Below are 26,251 nucleotides of genomic sequence, written 5' to 3'. Positions count from 1 at the left end.
TGTCTCCACACAAAAAGGAATTACATTACTATTAATTATACACAAAAAAAAAATCAATCAAACAGCTATAAAATTATAGGCAATATATCAGGACAATAAAACTGGTGTGTTCTTCTCCTCTGTATTGGACCTCCATTCATAGGAACAGATGGGGAGAGAGAGAGATCTCCATGACCTATGACCTGGTTTGTGTGTCTCCTGAAAACAAAGTTAAAATCGACAGGCAAAAAGAGAAACAAGGACACAGAACATTCTTACAGTAAGCAGTTTTAACTTATTCATTAGTTAAAATCAATTCACAGTTAAATACTGAGAAACAGGATGATGAAAAGGATAAACGGTGGTCCATGATGAGACGGATTGGAAAGCAGAAATCCGAATCCTTCAGCCGTCTCACAGTTGCTGAATGTCACACGACAACGTATGTTCAAATTTTATGAAAATGAACAAATTATTTATAACCTCAGCAAAACATCTTGTGTGGTTTCTTAATTAACCAATAAGGGCCAGTTAACATTGTTTGAAAGTTTGACAAAATATTATAAATCTTGGGTTTACATTTTAAAAAATAATGTGCAACGATTGAATATTTTATCTGGAAAACAATGTTTTGTCCAATATTTCATTATGACAAATAGATTGTTTTAAAATAATCTATAAAGTTGGGTTTGTAAAGGGACACATTACCTTTCTGAAAATACACATTTAATAATCACACTGAAATGAAGATATACTTTGAATTTGTCCTTGACAGTGTTGACACAATTTGAGGTTTGTTTGCTGTTTTTCTGTTTGTAGATTAATTGTAAAAAGTGCAGGAGCTTGACCAACATTAATTTCTTACAGTCTAATACAACAACTATGTGGTTGAATTAAAAATCCTAAACTTTTAATAAATTTAAAATATTTTTTTTTTATTGTGATGTCTCAAAGGCACTTAGTGATAATGACCCTAAAAACGTTTTTTAAAGTTGTTTTAAAATGTTTAGATCAACTTCAAACACTGAACATCTGTGTGATTGTGTGTGTGTGTGTGTGTGTGTGTGTGTGTGTGTGTGTGTGTGTGTGTGTGTGTGTGTGTGAGAGAGAGAGAGAGAGAGAGAGAGAGAGAGAGAGCACAAGTGTAAAGTAAAAAACGAGGGACAAATGTATCAAAAAGTCATGACTGCGACAGTGAGTGGCAAAAAAACTAAACAAAAGACTTTTATTTTGGCGTGGCGTGTGACATCATAAGGTTGCGCCGCTCTTGTGCTGGATTCAGCTGGAGAAAGGTTTGTTTTAAAACATTTACATAAATATAAAGCGATTGATTAAAGCTTCAGGTTTTTCATCTGATGCTAAATTATGTACCTGCTGTTGACAACATTATTTTACCCTTTATACAACGAAGTACTATTTTACAGTAATGAGAGCTATTGTTTGAATAAAGCAACAGAAATGTGTGTAATAAGTGTTTAATGAAGGTTTAGTTTATTAAATAGCATAATGTCATTCCATTCTAAGGGTACATCACTATATACAAGAAATGGAGTACTAGTTTTAATCAGCTGTGTCCTGCTCAGACTAACCTGATTTCTTTTTGTTAATTACTGTCATGTAAATAAACTGTTGATGCAAGTGCTGAAGAGACGTTATTTTGTTTCTGTTCATTGTTTTAATTATTTTAAACAGGACATTTTATAGTTTTTATTTTATTTTAAACAGGATAAAGTGTTTAAACGCAGAGAGAAACTCCTGCTGAAGCGACTGATCTCCACACTGTTATAAAGATGGCGTTTATTAAAGAGGAGAGTGAAGATGTGAAGATTGAAGAAACATTTACAGTCAAACAGGAAGATCTGCAGGAACAAACAGGTTGGTTTTTATTCTCAAAGACCAACTCAGTCATTTGATCTTCATTCAGATATATTTTAATAATAAGAATACTAAATTAAATCCATCTTGCAGCCCTGAGTGTGCTGCCTAGTTCTCCTAAATGCACTTAAGCACTCGTTAAAAGACAGGAATGAGTTTCTTTAGTCACTTGTTCTCATGTCTTTTGTCATTATTGTATGTATTATTAGTCTCCTATTTTCACTACCTTCTTAAGATTATTGCTTTTCTTGTTCTCTTTCTGTTTGCAAAGCGCCCTTGAGCACTGTCGCTATATAAAATAAATAAAAACAATAAATTAAAAACAGGTTTAACTGAGCTGACGATGTTTGACCTACAGTATTTTCATAGAAGATATCTGCTATTACTTTGATGGTGTTGGCTCTGTACTTTCCATTTGCATGTCATGTTGATCACAATTGCCTTTTTTTCATCAACTTCTTTATGAGTTTAAACCATGTTATGTTTTTGTAGTTGTTACTAGTTCTCACAGATATCATCTGAGTTAAAACTACATTATTATAACAATAGTTGGTTTCCGCTGGGTATTAAAATGTCTTAAATTCCAAAATAAAAATTTTAGGCCTTAAAAAGTCTTGAATTTTCTGAAATATTGTGCTGTAGGTCTTAAATCTTTTTTTAAACAAGCCTTCATTTTCCTTTGTTCATGTTTTGTTACCCAATCTGGCTAAAACCCTCACAATCCCCAACAATCCATCTCAATAAAACTTTTAACTTTTTAATAAAAAAAGAGGACATTTTAACTCTGTTTATCACAATGGTAAGTACTGCTGAGGACATTGACCTGGACAGATTTTTGTGCATAGATTTAGTTTATTATGGTTTTTAAAACTTTTTAAACATTTGTTCATTTGATTTGTTTTTTATTTGAATTGAATCTGCTCGCGACCAGGTTTGAGCTACCAGAACTGTTGCTATGACAACAACTCTCGGATCAGTTTTTAAGATCGTCAATAACCAAATCCAGCTAACAGAGTGATCAACGTACGAAGAACAGACCCCTGGACAGATTGTTGTGCATAGATTTACTTTATTTTAGTTTTTAAAACATTTGTTCATTTGTTTTTCATTTTAAAGAAAGTTTATATTTGAGCTCTCTTGTTTTTACACAATATTTAAGATCTTTTGCTAAGAAATATCTAAAGTATTTTATTATTATTATTGATTTATTATTGTATTATTTAATATATTATATTAAAATGTTTTTTGATAGGACAAATAAAAATCTTTTTCATCCGTGCCATTTGAAAAATTCCTTAGTCTAAAATTTAATTCATAATGGTCTTAAAAATGTCTTAAATTTGACATTAAATTTGACTACATCTACAGGTGACACCTGTAGAAACCCTGATTTAACGTATGTCAGAAAAAGTGGATGACCTTGATTTGAAATATGCTAAATAAAATGGAAACTAAAATAATTAATTGTGGGATGACAGGAGGCAAAATGAACAAATTATAGTGGAACAATAACGTTTAGCATTGCACTGACTACAACTGGCCAACAAACTAGTCTAAAAATGAGTTTTGCCGCTTAAGAAATGGATTACAGCATGCTGATGATATGCAAACATTTGAGTGTAGTTCATCAGTATTGACCAATTTCTTCATGTACCAGCAGGCGTCGCCATTGGAATCTTTTTGCTTTAGATCCTAAAAACAGCGTTATGCTGCTTAGGCATTGGACGATAACCGTTTACAAGGTATACCGTGGTTTAAAAAAAGGTTGAGGTTTGAAAAAACACCCATATTTTCTGCTGTACCATTCCTATATGTAAGGTTTTTTTTACATTTAGTTTTTTAGGACAACAGTATCTCCAGCAGAAAAGATATCCAAAGATGCCTTTCCTATCCAAAAATTCAGTTTTAAATCGTAAAGAAATCTGTGTTTTTGAAACTAATGAAGACAGCAGAAGTCAATGATTCTTTAGTATTATTCAGCCTGGCATGTTTACTGCTCCAAAATATTGTAAAAGTTTCTCAAATTAAAAAATATTGTGTTTAAAGGGGAACAAGTTTTTTTTTTTTTTTTTTTTTACCCAGACATTTAAAAGAACAAATTTTAGAGCAGTAATCACAGTACTGTAAAACCGTGATATTTTTATTCAAGGTTATTAGAATTCGAATCTTATACTGGCCCATGCCTAATGCTGCTTGATGTCATATTTTCTAATTTAATTATTTTTCTTTGTATAGTCATGAACACACTAGTTTGTAGAGCAAATAGTGTGACCGTTTTCTCACTTAGAATATAATAACCCATGAGCGTTTAATGTAAGATAGGAAAGGCTGTCAAACCTCATAAAAATTTTTTGTAGAACCTCGTATGGTGTGCTCAAGGTGCTTGAGTTTAAGATGTGATAACATTTTTAATATCCAATGTCTGTGGGATGGCGGGTTTGTTTTTTTTTACCTGAGAAGAATCAGGTGTCTGGTCAATTAAGAAGAAAAGGCAATGATTTCTGCGTGATTAGTTGACAGGTGCATTTCTTCTGGCACTGTACCAAAATTGAGGTCAAAGGATTAGGATCCATATCTTTATTACATATAGATGAAAATGATCTAAAAATATTGGCCCAAAATGTATGTAATCTAGGGCATCCCCAGAACATCAGATCTGCTGGCTCCAAACCACATCCGGGGCAAGATGAATCCGACCCTTGTAGGGATGTTATACAGTTTGACCCAAAGAATGACCAGTCTGTCAGATTAAGAAGAGCCGGAATTAAAGATTTAAATTAAATAAATCAAGTTTACTGAAGAAAGTTTGCAGTTACATCAGCAGAAGCCAGCTTCAACACTCGCAATGAGTTCCTAGGCCGCTCTGCTTACAATCACCAATAAATAACAATTATACTCTCACATAATGTCAGTAATTGCATCATACATATAGATGTTCTAACCTGAATGGTTAAAACACAGATAGACTAGGAACATTTCCACATGGGGTTTGTGCGTACAATTCTGAACCGTATGTTAAGCATAAAAGTCAGACATCCTCTTGACCAGGGGTGTCCATACTACGGCCCACGGGCCATCTGGGGCCCGCAATCAGTTTTGTGGCGGCCCGCGAGGCTTTTTATAAATATTAATAGAATCTGGCCCGCTATACAAAAATAAACGTAATTCAAATAACCACTGGGTGTCGCTATTACACACCTTCAATTAGGCATTACTTCCTGTAATGAAGTAAAACTAACCGACCAAACTGAAGGAAACATAAGTGATAATCACATTTTGGCGAGACATGGCGCACCAAGAAAAAGGAAAATCAACAGTCAGTGCAAGAAGTTTCAGCCACGTTGGGGCAAAGAATATTTCTTCACAGAGGTCAGCGGGAAATGTATCTGTTTAATTTGCCAGAAATCAGTTGCAGTAATGAAGGAATATAATATTAAAAGACATTATGAAACAAAGCATCAGGTCTTCAGCTCTTACACTGGTGCAGAACACAGGAAACCCTTCACTGAAGGAGAATTTATAAAGGATGAGTGTTGCAACTGTAATTTGCCCAGAGAAGATTCAAGTTTTTTAAAAACGTAAGTCTTTCTAGAAACAGTTGGACGACCGAAATAAAATAATTCAATTTTTTCTTGTACGTTCAGCTGTTATCAAACTGGTTCAAGATTGTTTCCATCAACAGTCTGCTACAACATCCTCACTACACACAGTGTCTATCTACATAAAAAGTGGAATCACTTCAAAAGAATTAACCTTAAAAACCGTAAAATCACTTTTATAACTATGGAAACAGTTGTTTCCAGTCCTCAGCCCTCAGTTCCAATCAAGGTCTCCGTGACATCTGACTTAGTGGACTTGGTGGCTCCTGAAAATAGTTATAAAGAGACAGGCAAATGCACTGAACATTCTTATATTAAGCAGTGTGTTTAACTTATTCCTTAGTTAAAATCATTTCAAGGATAAATACTCATTCAAATGATCAAAAATAATGAGAAACAAGATGATGAGGAAAGGATAAACGTTGATTCATGCTGAGATAGATTGGAAGGTATAAATCCAAATCAGCTTGCTCCTAGATAGGTGAAGCCTTTAAAGCACCTTCAACTGAAAAAGACCATGTCTAATACATACAGAAGATGAGTGTACCAGTTCTATGGCATACTGCCAGGCTGTATCTGATATTTCTAGTCCCAGTTCATCTTCCCATTTTTGCTTTATACAATTTAGGGAAGGGGAGGCAGTTCTTTGGATCACTTCATATAACATGGACATATTACCCCTTTGGTATGGCTCCATATTTACCAAATCATCTATCCAGCATGCTTCTGGTTGGTTTAGTGAAGGAGAAAAGTGTTTTTTAATAAAACTACGGACCTGAAGGTACCTAAAAAATTAGACTGTGGAATTTCAATGTCTGTTCTTAACTGTTGAAATGAGATAATATGGCATCTTTAAACAGGTCCTTAACACAGTTAACTCCCTTCCTAGAGCATAATTGGGATGCTGAATCTATAAGAAAGGGAAGAAATAATGGATTTAACAAAATGGGAGCAGAAGGCAATGCTTGTTTATTATTAAAGTGAAGTCTGAATTGTGACCATGTTCTGAGTGATCCATTAATAACTGGGTTATTCGTAGAATATTGTTTACTCACTGAAATCGGAGCACAAAGTATTGAGCGTAAAGACACTGGATTAGACGTGTACTGTTCCATAAGTAACCAAAGTGGGCCCTCATCATTACAGATGTTGGAAAACCAGAATATCAGTTTGTGTAAATTGGGCACCCAATAATGGTATTAGAAATTGGCATTTCAATCCACCCTCTTCCTTTTTTCTTTTTAGGAGTTCCTTTCTTATGCGAGTAGAAATACAATTATTTAAATGAAAAATGACTTGGGAATAAAAACAGGCACGGTCTGAAATAGAAACAGAAATCTTGGTAGTATTGTCATTTTAATAGAGTTGATCTTCCCAGCCAAAAATAAAGTGTTGACCACCACGTCATGTCTCATTTGGCTTTGTCTAATGTCGTTTTAAAATTATTATTGAACAAATCCTTATATTTGCGTGTCACACTCACACCCAGATATACAAATTTATCAGGACTTACTGAAAATGGAAAGGATTGGAAGGACATTTTCTGTGCTCTACCATTGATTGGGGAAAAAAAAAACTTTGCTAGATTGACTTTGTATCCAGAAACATTTCCAAATTCTGAAATTGTTGTAAGAGCTCTTAGAATACATGTATCTGGATTTGACAGAAAAAGAAGAAGATCATCCGATATAGCAGGAGCTTATGTTCTTGTCCCGCTCTAAAAATTCCTTGCAAGCCATCAGAGTTCATTAATATGGTTGCAAGAGGTTTGATGGCAATGTCAAAGAGCACAGGGGACAGAGGGCAGCCCTGTCTCGTTCCCCTAGAGCAGGCTGGTGATGCCCGGAAGTATCGCCTGAAGCCACACAGGAAAATTTTGTACCTGCTGTATATCTTAGGCCTCGTTTATACTAGTGGGTTTTAGTATAAAAACGGCGTTTTAGAAAGAAAACGATCCGCGCCCACACTACCGCTTTACCTAGTGTTTCTGAACTGCTCTCCGTCCATACCAAAACACTGAAAACGCACATCACGTGACCACACACACACACTCTCGGGCAAGCGCTGCAGCATTTCTACCCAGATGAGAGCTGTGCTGGGTGGACTGCTCATCAAGCATCTCCCGCTGGATCTAATCTCACTATATTTGCTAAACGTGATATTTAATTCATCTTGTTGTCTTTATCTAACAACATATTCCCCGACTTTGGTCTTTTGAATCGATTACTTGTTCACAGGTCACGTGTTTTGGCTGTGCGCAAAGATAAGTTAATAATTAATGGAACCACGTAGCAATATATATAATAAATAAATAGCACATATATTGACTGATCGCTTGCCTTTATTTCCTATAATGTATAAACTTATTTTGCGTTATACTTTCATAATGGCTATTATTGATTATTAAAACTGATATTTAGCAATGCAGAGGATACGTTTCGATGAAAATGAAACGAGGCAGTGATGTTATATAGGCTCTGTTTTATTATAAATATGCATACAGTGAAGATGCAGCCCGACGCCTCAGCATTTCTGCTGTCTGCTAAGTTGTTAATATCAAAATGAAAATAGGCAGTTGCTTAAATCATGTTCTCATTTTATTGTTGAGAAAGTGAAACAGCGTAGCCAGGATGATGTGAATAAGGTTATAAAGTATACTGTTCCCTTTGAAGATATACCAGACTCATACCGCCTCCATTTTCAGATGTCTCCGTTTTTGCCCATCCACATTAAGACGGAGCAGCAGTGTTTCAGAATGAAAACCTCTCCAACCTCTCCAGCGTTTTCGGCGCTCGAAAACTCCGGCATAGTGTGGGCGAATGGCATAACCGTAGCAAAACTTATGCGTTTTAAAACGAAAACACATTAGTGTAAATGGGGCCTTAATCACAGTCATTTCTGGTGGGCACCAGTAAACACTATGGCAAATCAGCGATGTTTAAGAACACGCTCAGTAGCACCTACATGTTAGCGGGAAATGGACGATTTTAAAACTTCAGTACCAGGACAATACTATCACAGACAACACGAGGGTGTGATAGTGTTTTATCGCTCACTCTGTTACATAGGCTGTAGCAAGGAATCGTCCCCACAGAACTTACCTGGTGCCATGAACTGAATCCTAGGAGGACACTTAAGCATACCACTGTTAAAGAGATTGTAATTCAGTTTGATGCCTAATCTTAATTGTTTTAATTAAACTGAACTGAATTATATTAAAGTGAGGTTTACAAATTGTGGCAACAGCTGAAGGTTTGTAGTCCACAGCATGTTGCAATCTTTACAGTGCCGATCCTATACTTCCATGTTTTTTTCCCACAGCAGCCTAGCTTTCGTTCTTTAAAATGGTGGCTGTGTAGAATAAGCGTATTCTCTTTCCAATAACAAGATGCCATTGTTCCCTCATTCATTTGTTCATTCAGAGATGCCTTTAGACATGGAGGATCACCAGAAAAGGACTGGCAATAGGAATGAAGTGTCTGCTTCCTTCTATACATGTGTGGTCAGAAAGTCTGGTTGTCTTTCAAAGACTTTCCTCTCAGACTTCCCCCACGTAAATTGGGACCCAAATTCATTGGACCATTTCCCATTATCAAGGTGCTCAGTCCAGTGTTGGTTCAACTGAAATTAAGCTCTAAGTTTAAAAACATTCACCCGTTTTTTTATTTTAGGTGTCTAAGATTAAACCCATTCTTCTCTCCCCCCTGCAGCCCATTACATCTGCTCCTCTGCCTCCCAGACTGGTTAAGGGTGCACTAACATCAGGCCCGGCCCTAACCAATTTGGCACCCTAGGCAAGATTTCAGGTGGCGCCCCGTCACATTGCAGTAAATTCCACTGTTAGTGTATAGTCATAAGAAACTAAATAGCTTTTTGATTGACTACTACAAGCTGGGAAAACATCAGATATATATGCCAATGCAATTAACATTATTGCTGAATAGATCTAATATTTACACATTAGCTTGAGGAAGTAATGATCGAGGTATGCCCTTCTACAACATTAGCTGACATTATAGCTAATCTGTCAACGTTGAGATGTAAAAAAATATGGGACAACAAATAACTTCAAATGATAGAATACATAGTAAACTATAGAAAATACTGATAATAAAATAATAGGTTTAGCCTATTAAAATCAATGGCCTGTACAGAAATTAAATAAAGCTATAAAATCTACTTCACTTTTGATTGTATTTTCATATTGATTAAAGGTACTATAGTTATTTAGTGAAGAGCAGCAAATGAATTTCTTTGTGTTTTGTTTGATAACAGAGATGTTAATGTAACAATGCACAGATCTATAATAAAGCATTTGACTACTTTAGTAACTGTGTATGCTCATTTAAGGGACAATTAGTTGTGTTAAAAAAGCGCAGGACGGAGCAAAAAATAAATAAATGAATAAAAAATCATCAGGTCCATAGTGAGTCTTAAGGGAATGCCAGGGGGTGTTCTTGAGGGAAGGGGTACTGTCACTGTACCTCAAGCTTTTGCTCTCTCCTCCTATTCTGGGTTACAGTTACTCTTGTCATCAGCTTTTTTTTTAATTTTACTCGTGACACAAGTATTTTCTTATTTGTGTTTAAAAGTCTTTAGTTTTTGACATGATGTCTAGCTTTTGAGGTACTTTTGGTCTACTTCACTTTGTTAGACAGGTCTATTTAGGTAATTTCTTGATTGTGAACATGTTTGGTAGTAATCAGGGGCCTCATGTATCAACGCTGCGTACGCACAAAAACTTTGCGTACGCCAGGTTTCACGCTCAGAATCGCTCACGTTTGGATTTACTAACAATGAACTGAACGTGGGAATGTGCGCAGCTTCACGGCAGCTTTCTGGCTGGCGTACGCACATTTTTTGTGCGTGTCTGTTTTATTTCCATTGGCGACTCCTAGAGGCAGTTGTGTTAAATTCCTCTCTACAAAGTGTCTGAGCCTTGTAATGGCAGCTGTATGAGACGGGTTCATCTAGCAGGTATATAAGGTTTCCATACCATACATTTGACCAGCTAAACATTAAAGCACAATTTGCAGCGGTCGCCTGTTTTCCCAATGTAATCTGAGCGATCTACTGCATGCACATTGCTATAAAGACACTATCTGAAGATGAATTTGCATGCGTGAATCAGAAACATTTCCATTCAATAAATGTGCAAATAAAATATGATGCACAAACTTATTGATGATTCCTACTTGTCTTTCTCGTGATAAATAGTGGGCAAAATCTGATATGTAGCGGGGAAAAAAAGAAGATCGAGTTCATCAGACGCTGGATTCGAGCAGAGTTCACGCTCAAACGTGTCAATACATGATCACATGCGTCTTACGAGGTGCGCCACTGAGACTGTTAAGAGTACTGCAACAGTTTACGGATATAAACCACACTAATTCTTTTTTAAATGCACTCAGTGCGATGTTCAGACCCAACTGTGTTAACCGCATCAGCTAAACTCTCCCACTCTTTTTTTTTTTTTCTTTTGTTGTTAATTCCGGAGAACAAACTTGCAAATAACACCGCTTTTCTCCGGTCTACCTCCGAAAGCAGCACCTCCAATTCACATTCTTTTCAAAGTTTCTCTTTTTGCTTGATTTTGCCTTTGCTTTTTCGTTGGGTTTTGCCATTAGCATAGTCATTAGCATATTCATACGGGGGAGGAGGCAGGGAGGGGTTTTGTGCTCGTGCATGTTGCGCTCAGTTTCACGTTCATTCGGATGTACAAAAGAATATGCGTGAGATTCGGCGTACGCAGTGTTTCATACATCTGGGGCCTCATGTACGAAGACTTGCGTGGAAATCTTACTATAACATTGCGTACGCACAAAGCTGTAAATGTGCGTACGCAGAAAAAATTTCAGATGTATGAAACACTGCGTACGCCGAATCTCACGCATATTCTTTTGTACATCCGAATGAACGTGAAACTGAGCGCAACATGCACGAGCGCAAAACCCCTCCCTGCCTCCTCCCCCGTATGAATATGCTAATGACTATGCTAATGGGAAAACCCAACGAAAAAGCAACGGCAAAATCAAACAAAAAGAGAAACTTTGAACAGAATGTGAATTGGAGGTGCTGCTTTCGGAGGTAGACCAGAGAAAAGCGGTGTTATTTGCAAGTTTGTTCTCCGGAATTAACAACAAAAGAAAAAAATAGAGTGGGAGAGTTTAGCTGATACGGTTAACACAGTTGGGTCTGAACATCGCACTGAGTGCATTTAAAAAAGAAATAGTGTGGTTTATATCTGTAAAATGTTGCAGCACTCGCAACAGTCTCAGTGGCGCACCTCATAAGAAGCATATGGTCATGTACTGACACGTTCAAGCACAAACTCGGTTCGAATCCAGCGTCTGATGAATTCTTTCTTCTTTTTTTCCCGCTACATATCAGATTTTGCCCACTATTTATCACGAGAAAGACAAGTAGGAATCATTAATAAGTTTGTGCATCATATTTTATTTGCACATTTATTGAATGGAAATGTTTCTGATTCACGCATGCAAATTTATCTTCAGATAGTGTCTTTATAGCAATGTGCGTGCAGTAGATAGCTCAGATTACATTGGGAAAACAGGCGACCGCTGCAAATTGTGCTTTAATGTTTAGCTGGTCAACTGTATGGTATGGAAACCTTATATACCTGCTAGATGAACCCGTCTCATACAGCTGCCATTGCAAGGCTCAGACACTTTGTAGAGAAGAATTTAACACAACTGCCTCTAGGAGTCGCCATTGGAAATAAAACAGACACGCACAAAAAATGTGCGTACGCCTGCCAGAAAGCTGCCGTGAACCTGCGCACATTCCCACGTTCAGTTCATTGTTAGTAAATCCAAACGTGAGCGATTCTGAGCGTGAAACCTGGCGTACGCAAAGTTTTTGTGCGTACGCAGCGTTGATACATGAGGCCCCTGAATTTTTTTCTGTGTACGCACATTTACAGCTTTGTGCGTACGCAATGTTTTAGTAAGATTTCCACGCAAGTCTTCGTACATGAGGCCTCAGGTCTGGGTGTGACTAGAGAACTTGAAGTTGGTGTGATGTTATGTTTTAATGGGGACATTTTCACATAAGTCTGTGTAGTTCAGTATTTTGTTATCCTTTTAATAAAAACCTTCATTTAGCACGATGTGTTTAATTGTGGTATCTTTGACTAATATTTACATTTGTTTGATGATCTGAAACCATTAAGTGTTAGAATTCTGCATTGCAATTGTTACTTGCAAATTACTAAACCAGAGAACATTTGTCATTTAAAGGTGCGAATTTAAGGCTTTATGCAGATATGTCTCATGTATGTGAGGCAAATATTCACAGAGATTAAGCTGTTTTTTTCAAACAGGTTTACCTGTCAGGCACAGAATGAAAAAGTATTACCCATCTGCTTTACAAGTTTTACAAAAACATGTTGTTTTGTTGTGATTTCGCATATATATACAAATAAAAAAACTGTGCCTTTACCGCTTTCAATTTGATGTCTCATCAATATGACCAAAAATAATCTGGGATCAATCAAATAAGAATCCGCTTAAAAGTGTATGTGTGTAATGGACACCAGGAGGTTAATATGACAAGATCAATCTAAATATGATCTGCTGTTTTTACATTTAATGTGCATCAAAATTAAGGCTTGTGTTGCCAATGTTTTAGTGCCTTTTTACTTCAGCTTTTGATGAGAGTTTGAATGATTTACTAAAAACTAAACTTTTTTTATTTCAGACCTAATTAAAGACTATGAGGAGATTAAAGAGGAGGAACATCATGTCAAAATTGAGGACAGAACTCATTTAGAGACTGATGGTATTTTCACAGTGAGAGACAAGAGTTGTGTCACCTGCACTCAGTGTGGAAAGAGTTTGACAAACAAAAGCAAACTTAAGACTCACATGATGATTCACACTGGAGAGAAACCATTCACATGCACTCAGTGTGGGAATAGTTTCAGCAAATCATCTTACCTTAATCAGCACATGAGGATCCACACTGGAGAAAAACCATTCACATGCACTCAGTGTGGGAAGAGTTTCAGCCAATCATCATCCCTTAATCAGCACATGAGGATCCACACTGGAGAGAAACCATTTACTTGCACTCAGTGTGGGAAGAGTTTCAGCTGCTCATCATCCCTTAATAAACACATGATTGGCCACACTGGAAAGAAACCATTCACATGCACTCAGTGTGGGAAGAGTTTCAGCCGATCATCATCCCTTAATCACCACATGAGGATCCACACTGGAGAGAAACCCTTTACTTGCACTCAGTGTGGGAAGAGTTTCAGCCGATCATCATCCCTTAATCAACACATGATGATCCACACTGGAGAGAAACCATTCACATGCACTCAGTGTGGGAAGAGTTTCAGCAAATTATCATCGCTTTATAGACACATGAATATCCACACCGGAGAAAAACCATTCACATGCACTCATTGTGGGAAGAGTTTCAGCCAATCATCATACCTTAATCTACACATGTGGATCCACACTGGAGAGAAACCATTCACCTGCCCTCAGTGTGGGAAGAATTTTAACCAATCATCATACCTTATTAAACACATGAGGATCCACACTGATGTGAGAGAGTATATGTGCTTGGAGTGTGAGAAGACATTTATTACAGCTGCAGAATTGAAACGGCACCAGAGGATTCACACTGGAGAGAAACCGTAGTCATGATCAGTGTGTACAGAGTTTCATTAATTCGGGGGAGCTTAAGAAACACATGTGATGGTTTCCGGTATGGTGTCGACACGTGTAGGAGCATAGAAAGAGAGCTCCCATACACACTGATATTAATCCTCCTTTTTACATTATTAATAACCTAAACCATATGGAGGGGGGCAAAAGCAAAAAGGCTAGGACAAAATCACTATTGAAACTTGGAAAAAAAAAAAAACGAGAGCTCAACAGATGAAAAATCCGACACGGACGGGATAGGTGATAGCCTGTCAACTACGGACATCAAAGCTTTCCAGATGGATATTAAATCTGATTTAACCAGATTTAAGCAAGTAACTTTTATTAACTTTAAGCAAGAAATAAAAAAACTGGATGGCCTCATCACGGACCTAAACGCAACAGCAAAAAACATCAACGAAGTGGAGCAGCGAGTTGGAGAATTGGAGGAGAATGTTGCTAAGATAATAGAAAACATACAAAAGTAACTGTTAAGTCTATAAACACGCTCTCGTCGAAATAATATTCAGATCTTTAGAATCCCAGAAAGAAGCATAGGCAATAATATCCAAGACTTGGTGGAAACAATTATCAAAACGGAGCTGTCACTCGACGAATTGGACCATAAAATCCAACAGTTTCACCAGGCACTCGGACCAAAACCACCCGCTGATGCCACCCTAGATCAGTGGTGGTATTCATCCTGGAATACAAAACGAAGGACCTGGTTCTCCGCTCTGCATGGAGGAAGAAAGTAATATACTGGAACAAAAAAAAGATTTTCTTTGACAAAGACTGCCCACCTAGGATCCAACAGAAAAGATGGGCTTTTGTACTAATAAGCCAGCGAAACTTAGAATCTTTCTCGAAAACGGGGCAGTCATGTACATTTCGATGACGGGGCTTTAAGAGATCTGAAAGAACAAGGACTGATAAACAGCGAAGAAGAAACTATTATAGGAATCTCTGGGAAAGAGAAACAAAGACTTTGGCAAAAGGTTGGAGTGACTTCGAAGAAAAGTAAGGAAAAACATCAAGCAAAGATCTGGGAAAAACTACGTGAATTTCAAAGAGACAACACTAGCTCTGTTTGAAAGAAGGATAAAACCTGACAGATCCTAACAAAGAACTCTGAGAGGCTGGAAAAACTTCTTGACTTGATTCACCAATGATGGACATTTAAATCGTTTGAAGGAAGAATGGTATTTAACCGAACTGACCAACGTCACAAGATGAACGATTAAAGCACACCAAGACTCAAATCGTTAAGTAACATACTGGTAGGAAGACATAAAGGGATTCTAATCTATACACTTAAAATCCCTTGCTATAATTAGTAGAAATATTTAACTTGAAAACCTAACCAGAAATACAAGAATATAATATTGCCAGATATGGGCACTGAATATATTCGTTAACATTTTTGTGCAATAGGCACAGCAAGGAGGGGCCCTTTAGAGAATGAAGGCTTTACGCTCACATTAAAAAGTTATTTAAGACTTCAAGGTTTGGAGACCTTTTAAGTTATGTTTTTTTTTATGTTGTTCAAGATATTCATGTTTGTGTTTTTCATATTCCGGTCACCGTGATTTTCGCAATAAGGTCTGATTATAGTTTTTGCAAAAACAGGAATATGGAGTAATTATAAGAAGCAAACTCGTGTCTAAATTGAAAAGAGAAAAGCAACAGATAATCTTCTGGCAAGAGACGCATCTTTCTGATACAGAACAAAAGAAATTAGAAAAATTGGGATGGCCTCAGGTACGTTGATCTGTGGGGGAGACTGGAATGTACAACTTCAGCCTAAATTGGACTCGTCTTCTAATAAGCAAATTAGTCAAGTAACTAGACAAATAATATATATGATGAAAGAATTAGGCTTAATAGATGTATAGAGAGACATATACCCTCTTAAAAAATAATGTTCTTTGTTCTCTACCGCCCACATGTCTCACTCTAGAATTTATCATTTTAGTTTGGGTCAGATCAACATAAAATAAAAGACTGTAAAATAGGAACAAGAGACATCTCAGACCAAGCAGGGGCTATTTAACAGTGTACGTGGTCAATAAACCCAAAAAGACATTTTGGCGATTTAACCCTAATCATTTAAATGATTTAACATGTGTAGGATATGTTAAAAAAAGAACTATTAGAATATTTAAAACATACTGTTAATGGAGAGGTGTCACCTAGTATCCTATAAGACGCAGCTAAAGCTGTTATGCGAGTTAAACTTATAATGTGGGGATCAAGGAAAAAATATTTTTAATAAGATCAAAGAAGTTAAAGCAAGAATAAGAAAACAACAGGCAGAGTAGAGTATATTTAAAATCAAAGATCCCAAAACTAAAAAGATATGTCATAGATTGGAGGAAATACAACAGGCTTTTCAGGAAATACTATAAGGAATTATATACAACTTAAAGAATTAGAGACTAAATATGGTAATAAAGAAGATCCAGATACTTTTAATAAGATCAAAGAAGTTAAAGCGGAACTCAATAAAATATTCGATGAGCAAGTACAATTAAAACTTCCATTTTTAAAACAGAAATTTTATGAAAATAGTCCAAAAGCAAAAAAGCTCCTGGCATGGAGAATAGGGAAACGACAGGCAGAGAGGAGTATATTTAAAATCAAAGATCCCAACACTGAAAAGATACGTCATAAATTGGAGGAAATACAAGTTTTTTGCCGAAATACTATAAGGAATTATATTTCTCAAAAGATTAATATTGAACTTGCAAACATGCAGCATTTTACACACATTAGATTTACTATCAATTGGATCAATACAAAATAAAACCCAAACTCAAAAAACAACTATAGAAGAAATAAGCAACGCTATATCAAACCTTAAAACATCTAAAGTACCAGGCAGAGACGGCTTCTCTGCATAATGGTATAAAATATTCAAAGAACAATTAATGTGAATGTTTTTTGAATGCTTTAATCATACCTTACATGAGGGCAACGACCTGTAAAGGAAGAGGATCTAGAGGAGATGAAGGAAGTCAAAGAAGTCACCACTGGGTTCTGTAAGGTGGATTCAGCAGGGGACCCTCCTTTTCACAAAATGGATGGACACATGAGAGGTGAGTGTGTGCACTACTTTGCACACTGCATACATGGGGGACACCATGAAAAGAATGTGTAAATCCACCAGTGGGTATAAGCATGTTGAGATTTCAGTTTCTGCAGCTATGAAAGATTACAATCACTTCATGGGGGAGTTGACCTTTCAGATCAGCTGATTGGTTACTATTACTCATCAAAAAAAGCAGAATGTGGCACATGACTGTGCTACATCATTTCATTGACATTGCTGTCACAAACTGCTACTTGCCGCACAAGCAACTGTGTAGCAGCAAAGAAGAGCAGCCCATGACACACCAGGACTTTCAAAAGCAGATAGCAGCGGAGCTGTTTGGGGTGTCCTTGCAACCAGCATGGGAGAGCTACCATCACTTACCTGTTACCATTTCTGGTGCAGTTGTCTCTAAAAAAGCCACAGAAGGGCGCAGGAAATGCAGGCTTTGTTGGAAATGCACCCCAATCATGTGCGAGGCATGCCAAGTGCCCCTCTGGGTTATTCTCGACCGAAATTGTCATTAGACTTATAGCTAGGCTGTTTATTTGTAGCAGTGGCTTTCAGTATGTTTAATTATTTATTTATGTTTTACTTGTTAATTTGTTTATTTTTTACACAAGAGTGTCCTTAATTAATTTATTTATGTGTATCTCAATCAACATGGCTCTTAAAAGTAAAATATTAATCTCTTTTTACCCCACAAATGAACATCCATTCACCACTGAATGCCCCTCTGTATGACAAATTGTGATAAATTGTGTACATTTTACAATAGTGTTGATTAAGTTATTAAACTTTTTTTGTTTATCAATCAAATTGTTCTGTCTACACGGTTTATAAAAAAAGTTTATCTCATTAACAAATTGATTTAATTCGTCCAAATCAGTTGCATAGGGTTTCAAAGTGTTTTATGCATGTTTTTTTTACATTGACAAGTTTGAGGTTGATATTTGTGTTATTTCTGCATATAGTAAAATAAAATAAAAAAATTAACAAATTTGTGGTTTGTTGCACTTTTAAACTATTTAACTAGTTAATATGGATTAATGATATACATACACTTCAAGTTGGGGATGTAAGGATTTTATTGCTATATGGCATTTAAAAAATACTCAAAAGAATGACAGCACAGCATGTAAAAATACTAAGATATACCTTAGCGGAATTGTTTTATTGCAGGTCCTAAAGGGTTAACATATATAGCACATTTTAATAACATTTACACAGTAATATTGTGATTACATTGCTATTTTAACGATCTAGGCACAAAGTCTAAAAGCATATGGTGCAAACGCATTAAGGGCATTTCCAAATCCACTTTTGCTATTTAAGGGACCGAAAAATACGCTCTGCACATGGTCTTACAGAGTTGTGCTTATTCTCTTAGTTATGGCTTTGGTTTGAAAATATTTGTTTTATTTCGGCTAGAATAAAAGCAGTTTTTAATTTTTTAATCACCATTTTAGGGACAAAATGATTCGCCCCTTTAAGCTATATTTCTTCTCGATAATCTACAGAACAAACCATCGTTATACAATAACTTGTCTAATTACCCTAACCTGCCTAGTTAACCTAATTAACTAAATTAAGCCTTTAAATGTCACTTTAAGTCAGGGGTCAACCAACTTGTTCCTGGAGGTCCGGTGCCCTACAGATTTTAGCTCCAACCTTAATCAAACACACCTGAACAAACTAATCAAGGTCTTACTAGGTATGCTTAAAACATCCAGGCAGGTGTGTTGAGACAAGTTGGAGCTAAACCCTACAGGGACACCGGCCCTCCAGGAGCGAGATTGGTGACTCCTGCTTTAAGCTGTATAGAAGTGTCTTGAAAATTATCTAGTAAAACAGAAATTCGGGAGAAAATAAACAAGCGGTTTAATAATTCAGGGGGGCTAATAATTCTGACTTCTACTGTACATATATATATATATATATATTTAGAGTTGGGCGTACAGTGTATTGCATTGTTAATGAATCAAAATAAACAAAACAACATTTTTGTACAAAGCATTCAATGTTCTTATGAATAATTTTTATTTAAATAATTTTATTTTTTCAGTAATAATCAAAAAGTGAAGTAACTACATTTTATGCCGCTCCGCTGGCTGATGATTCAGCAGACTAGCCAAGTAGGCAGGAGCAGGATGAGGTTATAGAGGGAGGAGAAGAGAACATCGAACAACCATCAAGGTTGAGAGGAGAGGCGAGACCCAGAGCTTGACGTAGAAATATCAACCAGGAGAACCACCCATTCCTAGCACTCATGCTAACTGCTTGAACACTCATTAAAGCTGCTTGGAGATGTTGCTACTGCCATTTGGACACATCACCGATAGTGTGGAAAGTCTCACTGAGGCAGTTGAGCGCATAATACCTGCAACTTCTGAAACACCTTCTTCATCCACCATACCTTCTCTTTCCACCAGATCAGCCACACTTCTGCTGCTCCTGGACACTACCGTTGCCCATCCTGCTATGGAGCTTTGCGACTGCAAGGAGGAGGAAGAAGGCCAAACATTTTTGATTGTAGATTGTAATATAAAAGATAATTAGATGCATACACATAAAGAAGCAGCTCTTCTGGCAGCTGATCTCTCCTCACCTGCTGCTTCTTGAGTATTTGGATTAATTGGCTTCAGCACATGCAATTCAGCTTCACACCTTGTAAAGTCCTGTAAACGTTCCTTATTTATGTCCAAGAGACATCCATGACATATGGCAATGTTAAGCAACACACAACATGCCACAAAGAATGCTCTGACCTTCTGAGGGCTCTACAGTAATGCTCCCCCTGACTTGTCCAAATCCCTGAAGTGCATTTTTAGTATGCCAAATGCTTACGTGTGTTTTGGATTAATAAACACTTCACTCACTGTTGTAGGCATGATATATGGAGTAATCAGGCATGTTTTTAATGGATATCCATTGTGCCCTAACAGCCACCCAGCCATCAATTGAGCCCTTACCGTTGTCTGTTGTTTTGTAAGGGCATTGTGGCTTACACAGAGGCCTTTTTCTGAGAATGCCGGTTTGTTAGCAGATAATGTTGCCATATAAAGTTGCTGTTTTGCAGTGGCTCGTTGGTCTGGGGCAGGGCTTTTCAATTTGTTTGTCATGGAGGCTAGTTCTTGATGTGATGACACAACTGCATATAAGTGCCCATATGCTGTATTTGTACTCATAAAGACACCCACGTTGGCTTTTCCTACATTAAAATGTTAATATATTGTATTTTAAAACAACTGCATTGTCCAATTGACTTTTTTTTTTTTTTTTAAACAAACATTCACAATGTTGTATTTCGCACAACAAAAGCAGTGCATTGCTGAAGAAGGCTTCTTCTACATTCAGACACATTCATATGTTATGTTTTGAGCAGCATAACAATTAGTGATGCAACATTATAGATTTGGTTGTAGGATTATAGTCTGAATAATAGTCATGTTTTCACGGTTATCACGTCTAATGTAAATTAGAACATCAAGCTTTATATTAGGGAAGTAGCTATTTAAATTAACTGTTGTTATCATCTGGGTTGATGCGTACATAATAATTTTAATAATGACTCGTCTAACATATCTTTTGTTTACATTGCACTGAAAGGCATGCACAACTCTCACCGTGAGATGTTTTCTACTGCGTGCGCCCGGACAAAGGCAAGCGCGTTGCTCCACTTGTGCGCGCAAATTGTTTCTGCGGTTTCTCTCCTGTTCAGGCCCAACTGAGGCGCTTCAGAAATAGCAAACTTGCAAGCGGAAAAGACGTGATCTGGGAACGGACGCTGCAGCATGTGTGCGTAGTAGCCTCGTACATACTTGGAACTTTAAACTAGCGCACAGTTGGCAACTTGTCATAATTTTTCTTTGCAACAGAAATGCGGCTTAAAGAAGCCTTTAGGATTAATTAACTGTGACGAATAAAAAGAACAGTTAATAGTGAAATCAGCTAATCTTTGCATCTCTATTAATGATTACAGTGCATTGTACAAAAGGCATTTCCTACAAAATTCAAATGTTTTCGGCTGTCCGCACCACTCACTTATGGTGACTCATGCTCTGTGCAGCCTTTAACTGCAGCTCGCGCTGTAAAGACGCACGTCACTTCATAAGTATAGCGTCCGTTTTTCGAATGAACTAAATTTATTTTTGATGTCTTGGTCACACTATTTGGAAGGTCGAAACAAACTGCCTTGGGGTCCGGCTTCAGTCTGCAGGCCGCCAATTGAATAGCCCTGGTCTAGGGGTATGATTCTTGCTTTAGGTGCAAGGGCTCACAGGTTCAAATCCCAGAAAAGCCCTTGAAAGTGTCTGTTGTTTTGAGGGACATCATGGTGTTCACAGAGGCCTGTTTCAACGCCAGTTTGCAAGCATCAGATATCATCTTGCAAAAGTTTTGATTCCATGGTATAATGGTTAGCACTCGGGACTTTGAATCCAGTGATCTGAGTTCAAATCTCGATGGAACCTTTTCCTTCTTTCCTTGCAGCTTCATATCAGTGAAATGAATGAGACCTATTTCAATCACACAAATTAGTGAGTGGTTCTGATTCTATGCGCTGAGATAGCTATTTGATGCTATCACCATCCTCCTCCACTAATCACTTACATAATGTTATGTGTGGTTTTGCCATGCAGCTTTAATCTGTGAAATGGATAAGATCTATTTACCTCACTGAAGCTACTGAATAAAAACAACAACAATTTATAAGCAAAAAAGGGGCTGCGACTCTTTTTTTGGGCAGTAGAAGTCCCGGGTCCAAGTGAAGCACAAGCCCTGCTTCAATGCTTGAGCTTTTGAAGGTATGTACTGACTCAATCATTAGAGCAAGATTTCTGACCGTCTGCTTCTGATACCATGTGAAGACATCAGATTTTATTGGCTCGTTGGTCTAGGGGTATGATTCTTGCTTATGGTGCGAAAGGTCCTGGTTTGCAATTCCGGATGAGCCCTTGCAGTTTCTCTGTTTTACAAGGCATTATGTCTTTCATAAAAACGTTTTTCAAAGAATTCCAGTTTGTCAGCAGATAGTGTCGGCACATAAAACATTCCTTTGCATAGTGGCTTGGTTGTCGAGGAGTATGATTCTCGTTCATGCCGTGAGAAATCCCACATTCAAATTTCGGTTGAGCCCTTACAGTTGTCTGCTGTTTTGTAAGGGCGTTGTGGCTTACACAGAGGCCTTTTTTTCTGAGAATGCCGGTTGGTCAGCAGATAGTGTTGCCATATAAAGTTGCTGTTTTGCAGTGGCTCGTTGGTCTAGGGGTATGATTCTCGCTAAGGCTGCCCCTTGATTCGTTAGAGAAAGATTTCTGACAATCTGATGCTTCTGACGCCATGTGAAATTCTCTTAATTTAGTGGCTCGTTGGTCTAGGGGTATGATTCATACTTCGGGTACAAGAGGTCCCAGGTTCTAATTCCAGATAAGCCCTTGCAGGTGTCCTGTGTTTTACAGGGCATTATGGTTTTCATAAAAACGTTTTTTGAAGAATTCCAGTTTGTCAGCAGATTATGTCGGCACATAAAACATTCCTTTGCATAGTGGCTTGGCTGTCTAGAAGTATCATTCTCGTTCATGCCGTGAGAAATCCCAGATTCAAATTTCAGTTGAGCACTTACAGTTGTCTGCTGTTTTATAAGGGCGTTGTGGCTTACACAGAGGACTTTTTTCTGAGAATGCCGGTTTGTCAGCAGATACTGTTGCCATGTAAAGTGGTTGATTTGCAGTAGTTTGTTGGTCTAGGGGCTTGATTCTCGCATAAGGTGCGAGAGGTCCTGTTTTCAAATCCTGGACGAACCATTGCAGAAGTCCCAGGTCCAAATGAAGCAAAAGCCCTGCTTCAATGTTTGATAGATAAGGATTTCTGACCATCTGTTGCTTCTAATGTCTTGTAAAATATTCAAGCTTTTGTGGCTCGTTGGTCTAGGGGTATGATTCTCGCTTAGGGTGCGAGAGGTCCCGGGTTCAAATCCCGGACGAGCCCTTGCAGTTTCTCTGTTGCGTTACACGGCATTATGGCTTTCATAAAAAAACGTTTTTCGAAGAATTCCTGTTTGTCAGCAGATAGTGTCGGCACATAAAACATTCCTTTGCATAGTGGCTTGCTTGTCTAGGAGTATGATTTTTCGTTCATGCCATGAGAAATCCCAGATTCAAATTTCGGTTGAGCCCTTACAGTTGTCTGCTGTTTTGTAAGGTTGTTGTGGCTTACACAGAGGCCTTTTTTCTGAGAATGCCGGTTTGTCAGCAGATAGTGTTGCCATGTAAAATGGCTGTTTTGCAGTGCCTCGTTGGTCTAGGGGCTTGATTCTCGCATAAGGTGCGAGAGGTACCGTTCTGGGTCCAAATGAAACAAAAGCCCTGCTTCAATGTTTGTTAGATAAGGATTTCTGACCATCTGTTGCTTCTTATGTCTTGTGAAAACTTCAAGCCTTTGTGGCTTGTGGTCTAGGGGTATGATTCTTGCTTAGGGTGTGAGAGGTCCCGGGCTTAAATCCTGGACGAGCCCGTGCAGTTTCTCTGTTGTTTTACAGGGCATTATGGCTTTCTTAAAAACGTCTTGCAAAGAATTCCAGTTTGTCAGCAGATAGTGTCGGCACATAAAACATTCCTTTGCATAGTGGCTTGGTTGTCGAGGAGTATGATTCTCGTTCATGCCATGAGAAATCCCACATTCAAATTTCGGTTTAGCTCTTACAGTTGTCTGCTGTTTTGTAAGGGCGTTGTGGCTTACTGAGGCCTTTTTTTCTGAGAATGTCGGTTGGTCAGCAGATAGTGTTGCCATATAAAGTTATTTGCAGTGGCTGTTTTGCAGTGGCTCGTTGGTCTAGGGGTATGATTCTCGCTTCGGGAGCGAGAGGTCCTGGGTTTAAATCCCGGATGAGCCCTTGCAGGTGTACTACCATTTACAGGGCAATATCTCTTTCATATAACTGTCTTTCGAAGAATTCCAGTTTGTCAGCAGATAGTGTCGCCACATAAAACATTCCTTTGCATAGTGGCTTGATGTTCTAGGAGTATGATTTTTTGTTCATGCCATGAGAAATCCCAGATTCAAATTTTGGTTGAGCCCTTACAGTTGTGTGCTGTATTGTAAGGTCGTTGTGGCTTACACAGAGGCCTTTTTTCTGAGAATGCCAGTTTGTCAACAGATAGTGTTGCCATATAAAGTTGCTGTTTTGCAATGGCTCGTTGGTCTAGGGGTATGATTCTCGCTTCGGCTGGCGAGGTCCCGGGTTTAAATCCCGGACGAGCCCTTGCAAGTGTCCTGTGTTTTACAGGGCATTATGTCTTTCATAAAAATGTCTTTTGAAGAATTCCAGTTTGTCAGCAGGTAGTGTCGCCACATAAAACATTCCTTGCATAGTGGCTTGCTAGTCTAGGAGTATGATTCTCAAGCATGCAGTGAGAAATCCCACGTTCTAATTTAGGTTGAGCCCTTACAGTTGTTTGCTGTTTTGTAAGGGTGTTGTGGCTTACACAGAGGCCTTTTTTCAGAGAATGCCGCTTTGTCAGCAGATAGTGTTGCCATGTAAAGTGACTGTTTTGCAGTAGCTTGTTAATCTAGGGGCATGATTCACGCTTAAGGCGTCCAAATGAAGCAAAAGCCCTGCTTCAACGCTAAAGCTTTTGAAGGTATGTTCTGACTCAATTGTTAAATAAGGATTTCTGACCTTCTGCTGCTTCTGATGTCTTGTGAAATATTCAAGCTTTTGTGGTTTGTTGGTCTAGGGGTATGATTCTTGCTTAGGGTGTGAGAAGTCCCTGTTTCAAATCCTGGATTAGCCCTTGCAGTTTCTCTGTTGTTTAACAGGGCATTATGGCTTTCATAAAAACATCTTTCAAAGAAATCCAGTTTGCCATCAGATAGTGTCGGCACATAAAACATTTCTTTGCATAGTGGCTTGGTTGTCTAGGAGTATGATTCTCGTTCATGCCGTGAGAAATCACAGGTTCAAATTTCGTTTGAGCCCTTACAGTTGTCTGCTGTTTTGTAAGGGCGTTGTGGCTTACACAGAGGCCTTTTTTCTGAGAATGCCAGTTTGTCAGCATAGTGTTGCCCTGTAAAGTTGCTGTCTGAGAGAACTATCCTTTTAAGCCAGGAGTCACCAAACTTGTTCCTGGAGGGCCGGTGTCCTGCAGATTTTAGCTCCAACCCTAATCAAACACACCTGAACAAGCTAATCAAGGTTTTACAAGGTATACATGAAATACCCAGGCAGGTATGTTGAGGCAAGTTGGAGCTCAACTCAGAAGGGACATTGGCCCTCCAGGACCGAGATTGGTGACCCCTGCTTTAAGCTATAGCATTTAGTTTTAATTTGCATTTAGTAATAATAATGCAATACAAAATGCTTTTACAGTTGTAACAATTTAAATTATAGGCAATAACAACCAATAACATGTCTCAACTAACATGTCAACAATTACAATTAAAACTTGCTTTATCGAATTTTACATTTTAACTGCAAATTCCTAAAGACAATTATTTAACATGAAGTTAGCCAACCAAAACCATCGTTAGCCAACTAAGGTCGCAAGTACCGTAGTTATAAGCATAGTTTGTTGATTTGCCATTTCCCAAATCCATTGCTCCACCGAACATTCGCAAACTACGTCGCAAACTTAAGCACTCACAACTACAACTCTGGAGCTGTAGAAACATAGTTCCTGGCTGTGTTCTATTGCCAGTTATCCCCCTATGCCATATTCATTTAGAACATTCTAACATTTAAAGTTTAAATTCAAATAAAAAAAACATTAAGATCATCTCCCTTAAGTGTAATTTGCTTTCAAATTATTTTTGCAGTTCAATTTTAGCAATCGTCATGTTTACAATTGTGCTCCCTTAGCAGTGCACTTTGAAAACATTGATGTCATTTTGAACACAGCCTCAAGCTAAAGCTATTGGTGACCTATTAATTACAGTTTTTTCCATTTGTTTACACACAATTACTTGTACTACAGACACAATGACTACTACATGTAACTGATGCACCAAACCCCTGAACGCATTCTGCTAAA

General features: G+C 37.8%; 2 protein-coding genes, 1 long non-coding RNA gene and 2 other non-coding genes across 6 annotated transcripts in view; 4 read left to right on the top strand and 1 right to left on the bottom strand.

The window, feature by feature from the left end:
* The window catches only part of LOC103910701 (uncharacterized), a 177,088-nt gene that overhangs the window by 3,204 nt on the left and 147,633 nt on the right, over window positions 1-26,251 (top strand).
* LOC103910701 (uncharacterized) lies at window positions 1,230-18,041 on the top strand. 2 transcript variants are annotated; one of them, XR_015943193.1, is made up of 4 exons: window positions 1,230-1,271; window positions 1,705-1,854; window positions 13,173-17,114; window positions 17,553-18,041. XR_015943193.1 is itself a non-coding variant. In XM_088650977.1 (3 exons), exons 2-3 carry the CDS (start codon window positions 1,770-1,772, stop codon window positions 14,123-14,125), a joined length of 1,038 nt encoding a protein of 345 aa, XP_088507103.1. In that variant the 5' UTR covers window positions 1,230-1,271; window positions 1,705-1,769; the 3' UTR covers window positions 14,126-18,041. The 2 variants fall into 2 exon arrangements, 1 of the variants encoding a protein (XP_088507103.1); XM_088650977.1 differs by having other exon boundaries at window positions 13,173-18,041.
* Window positions 9,982-16,719, bottom strand: LOC148683012 (uncharacterized). The gene is made up of 3 exons (XR_015943197.1): window positions 12,363-16,719; window positions 10,971-11,217; window positions 9,982-10,839 (listed from the first exon to the last, which is right to left on the bottom strand). It is a non-coding gene; the product is annotated as an uncharacterized LOC148683012 (long non-coding RNA).
* On the top strand, window positions 23,139-23,210 carry trnap-agg (transfer RNA proline (anticodon AGG)). The gene has a single exon. It is a non-coding gene; the product is annotated as a tRNA-Pro (tRNA).
* trnap-cgg (transfer RNA proline (anticodon CGG)) lies at window positions 24,043-24,114 on the top strand. The gene has a single exon. It is a non-coding gene; the product is annotated as a tRNA-Pro (tRNA).

The sequence above is a fragment of the Danio rerio genome, chromosome 4 (assembly GCF_052040795.2).
Source record: "Danio rerio strain M-AB ecotype USA chromosome 4, GRCz13ab, whole genome shotgun sequence".
In the NCBI taxonomy this organism is placed as follows: Eukaryota; Metazoa; Chordata; class Actinopteri; order Cypriniformes; family Danionidae; genus Danio; species Danio rerio.
The sequence above is the reverse complement of the archived record's forward strand: the minus strand, read 5'-3'. Positions and strand labels throughout refer to the sequence as shown.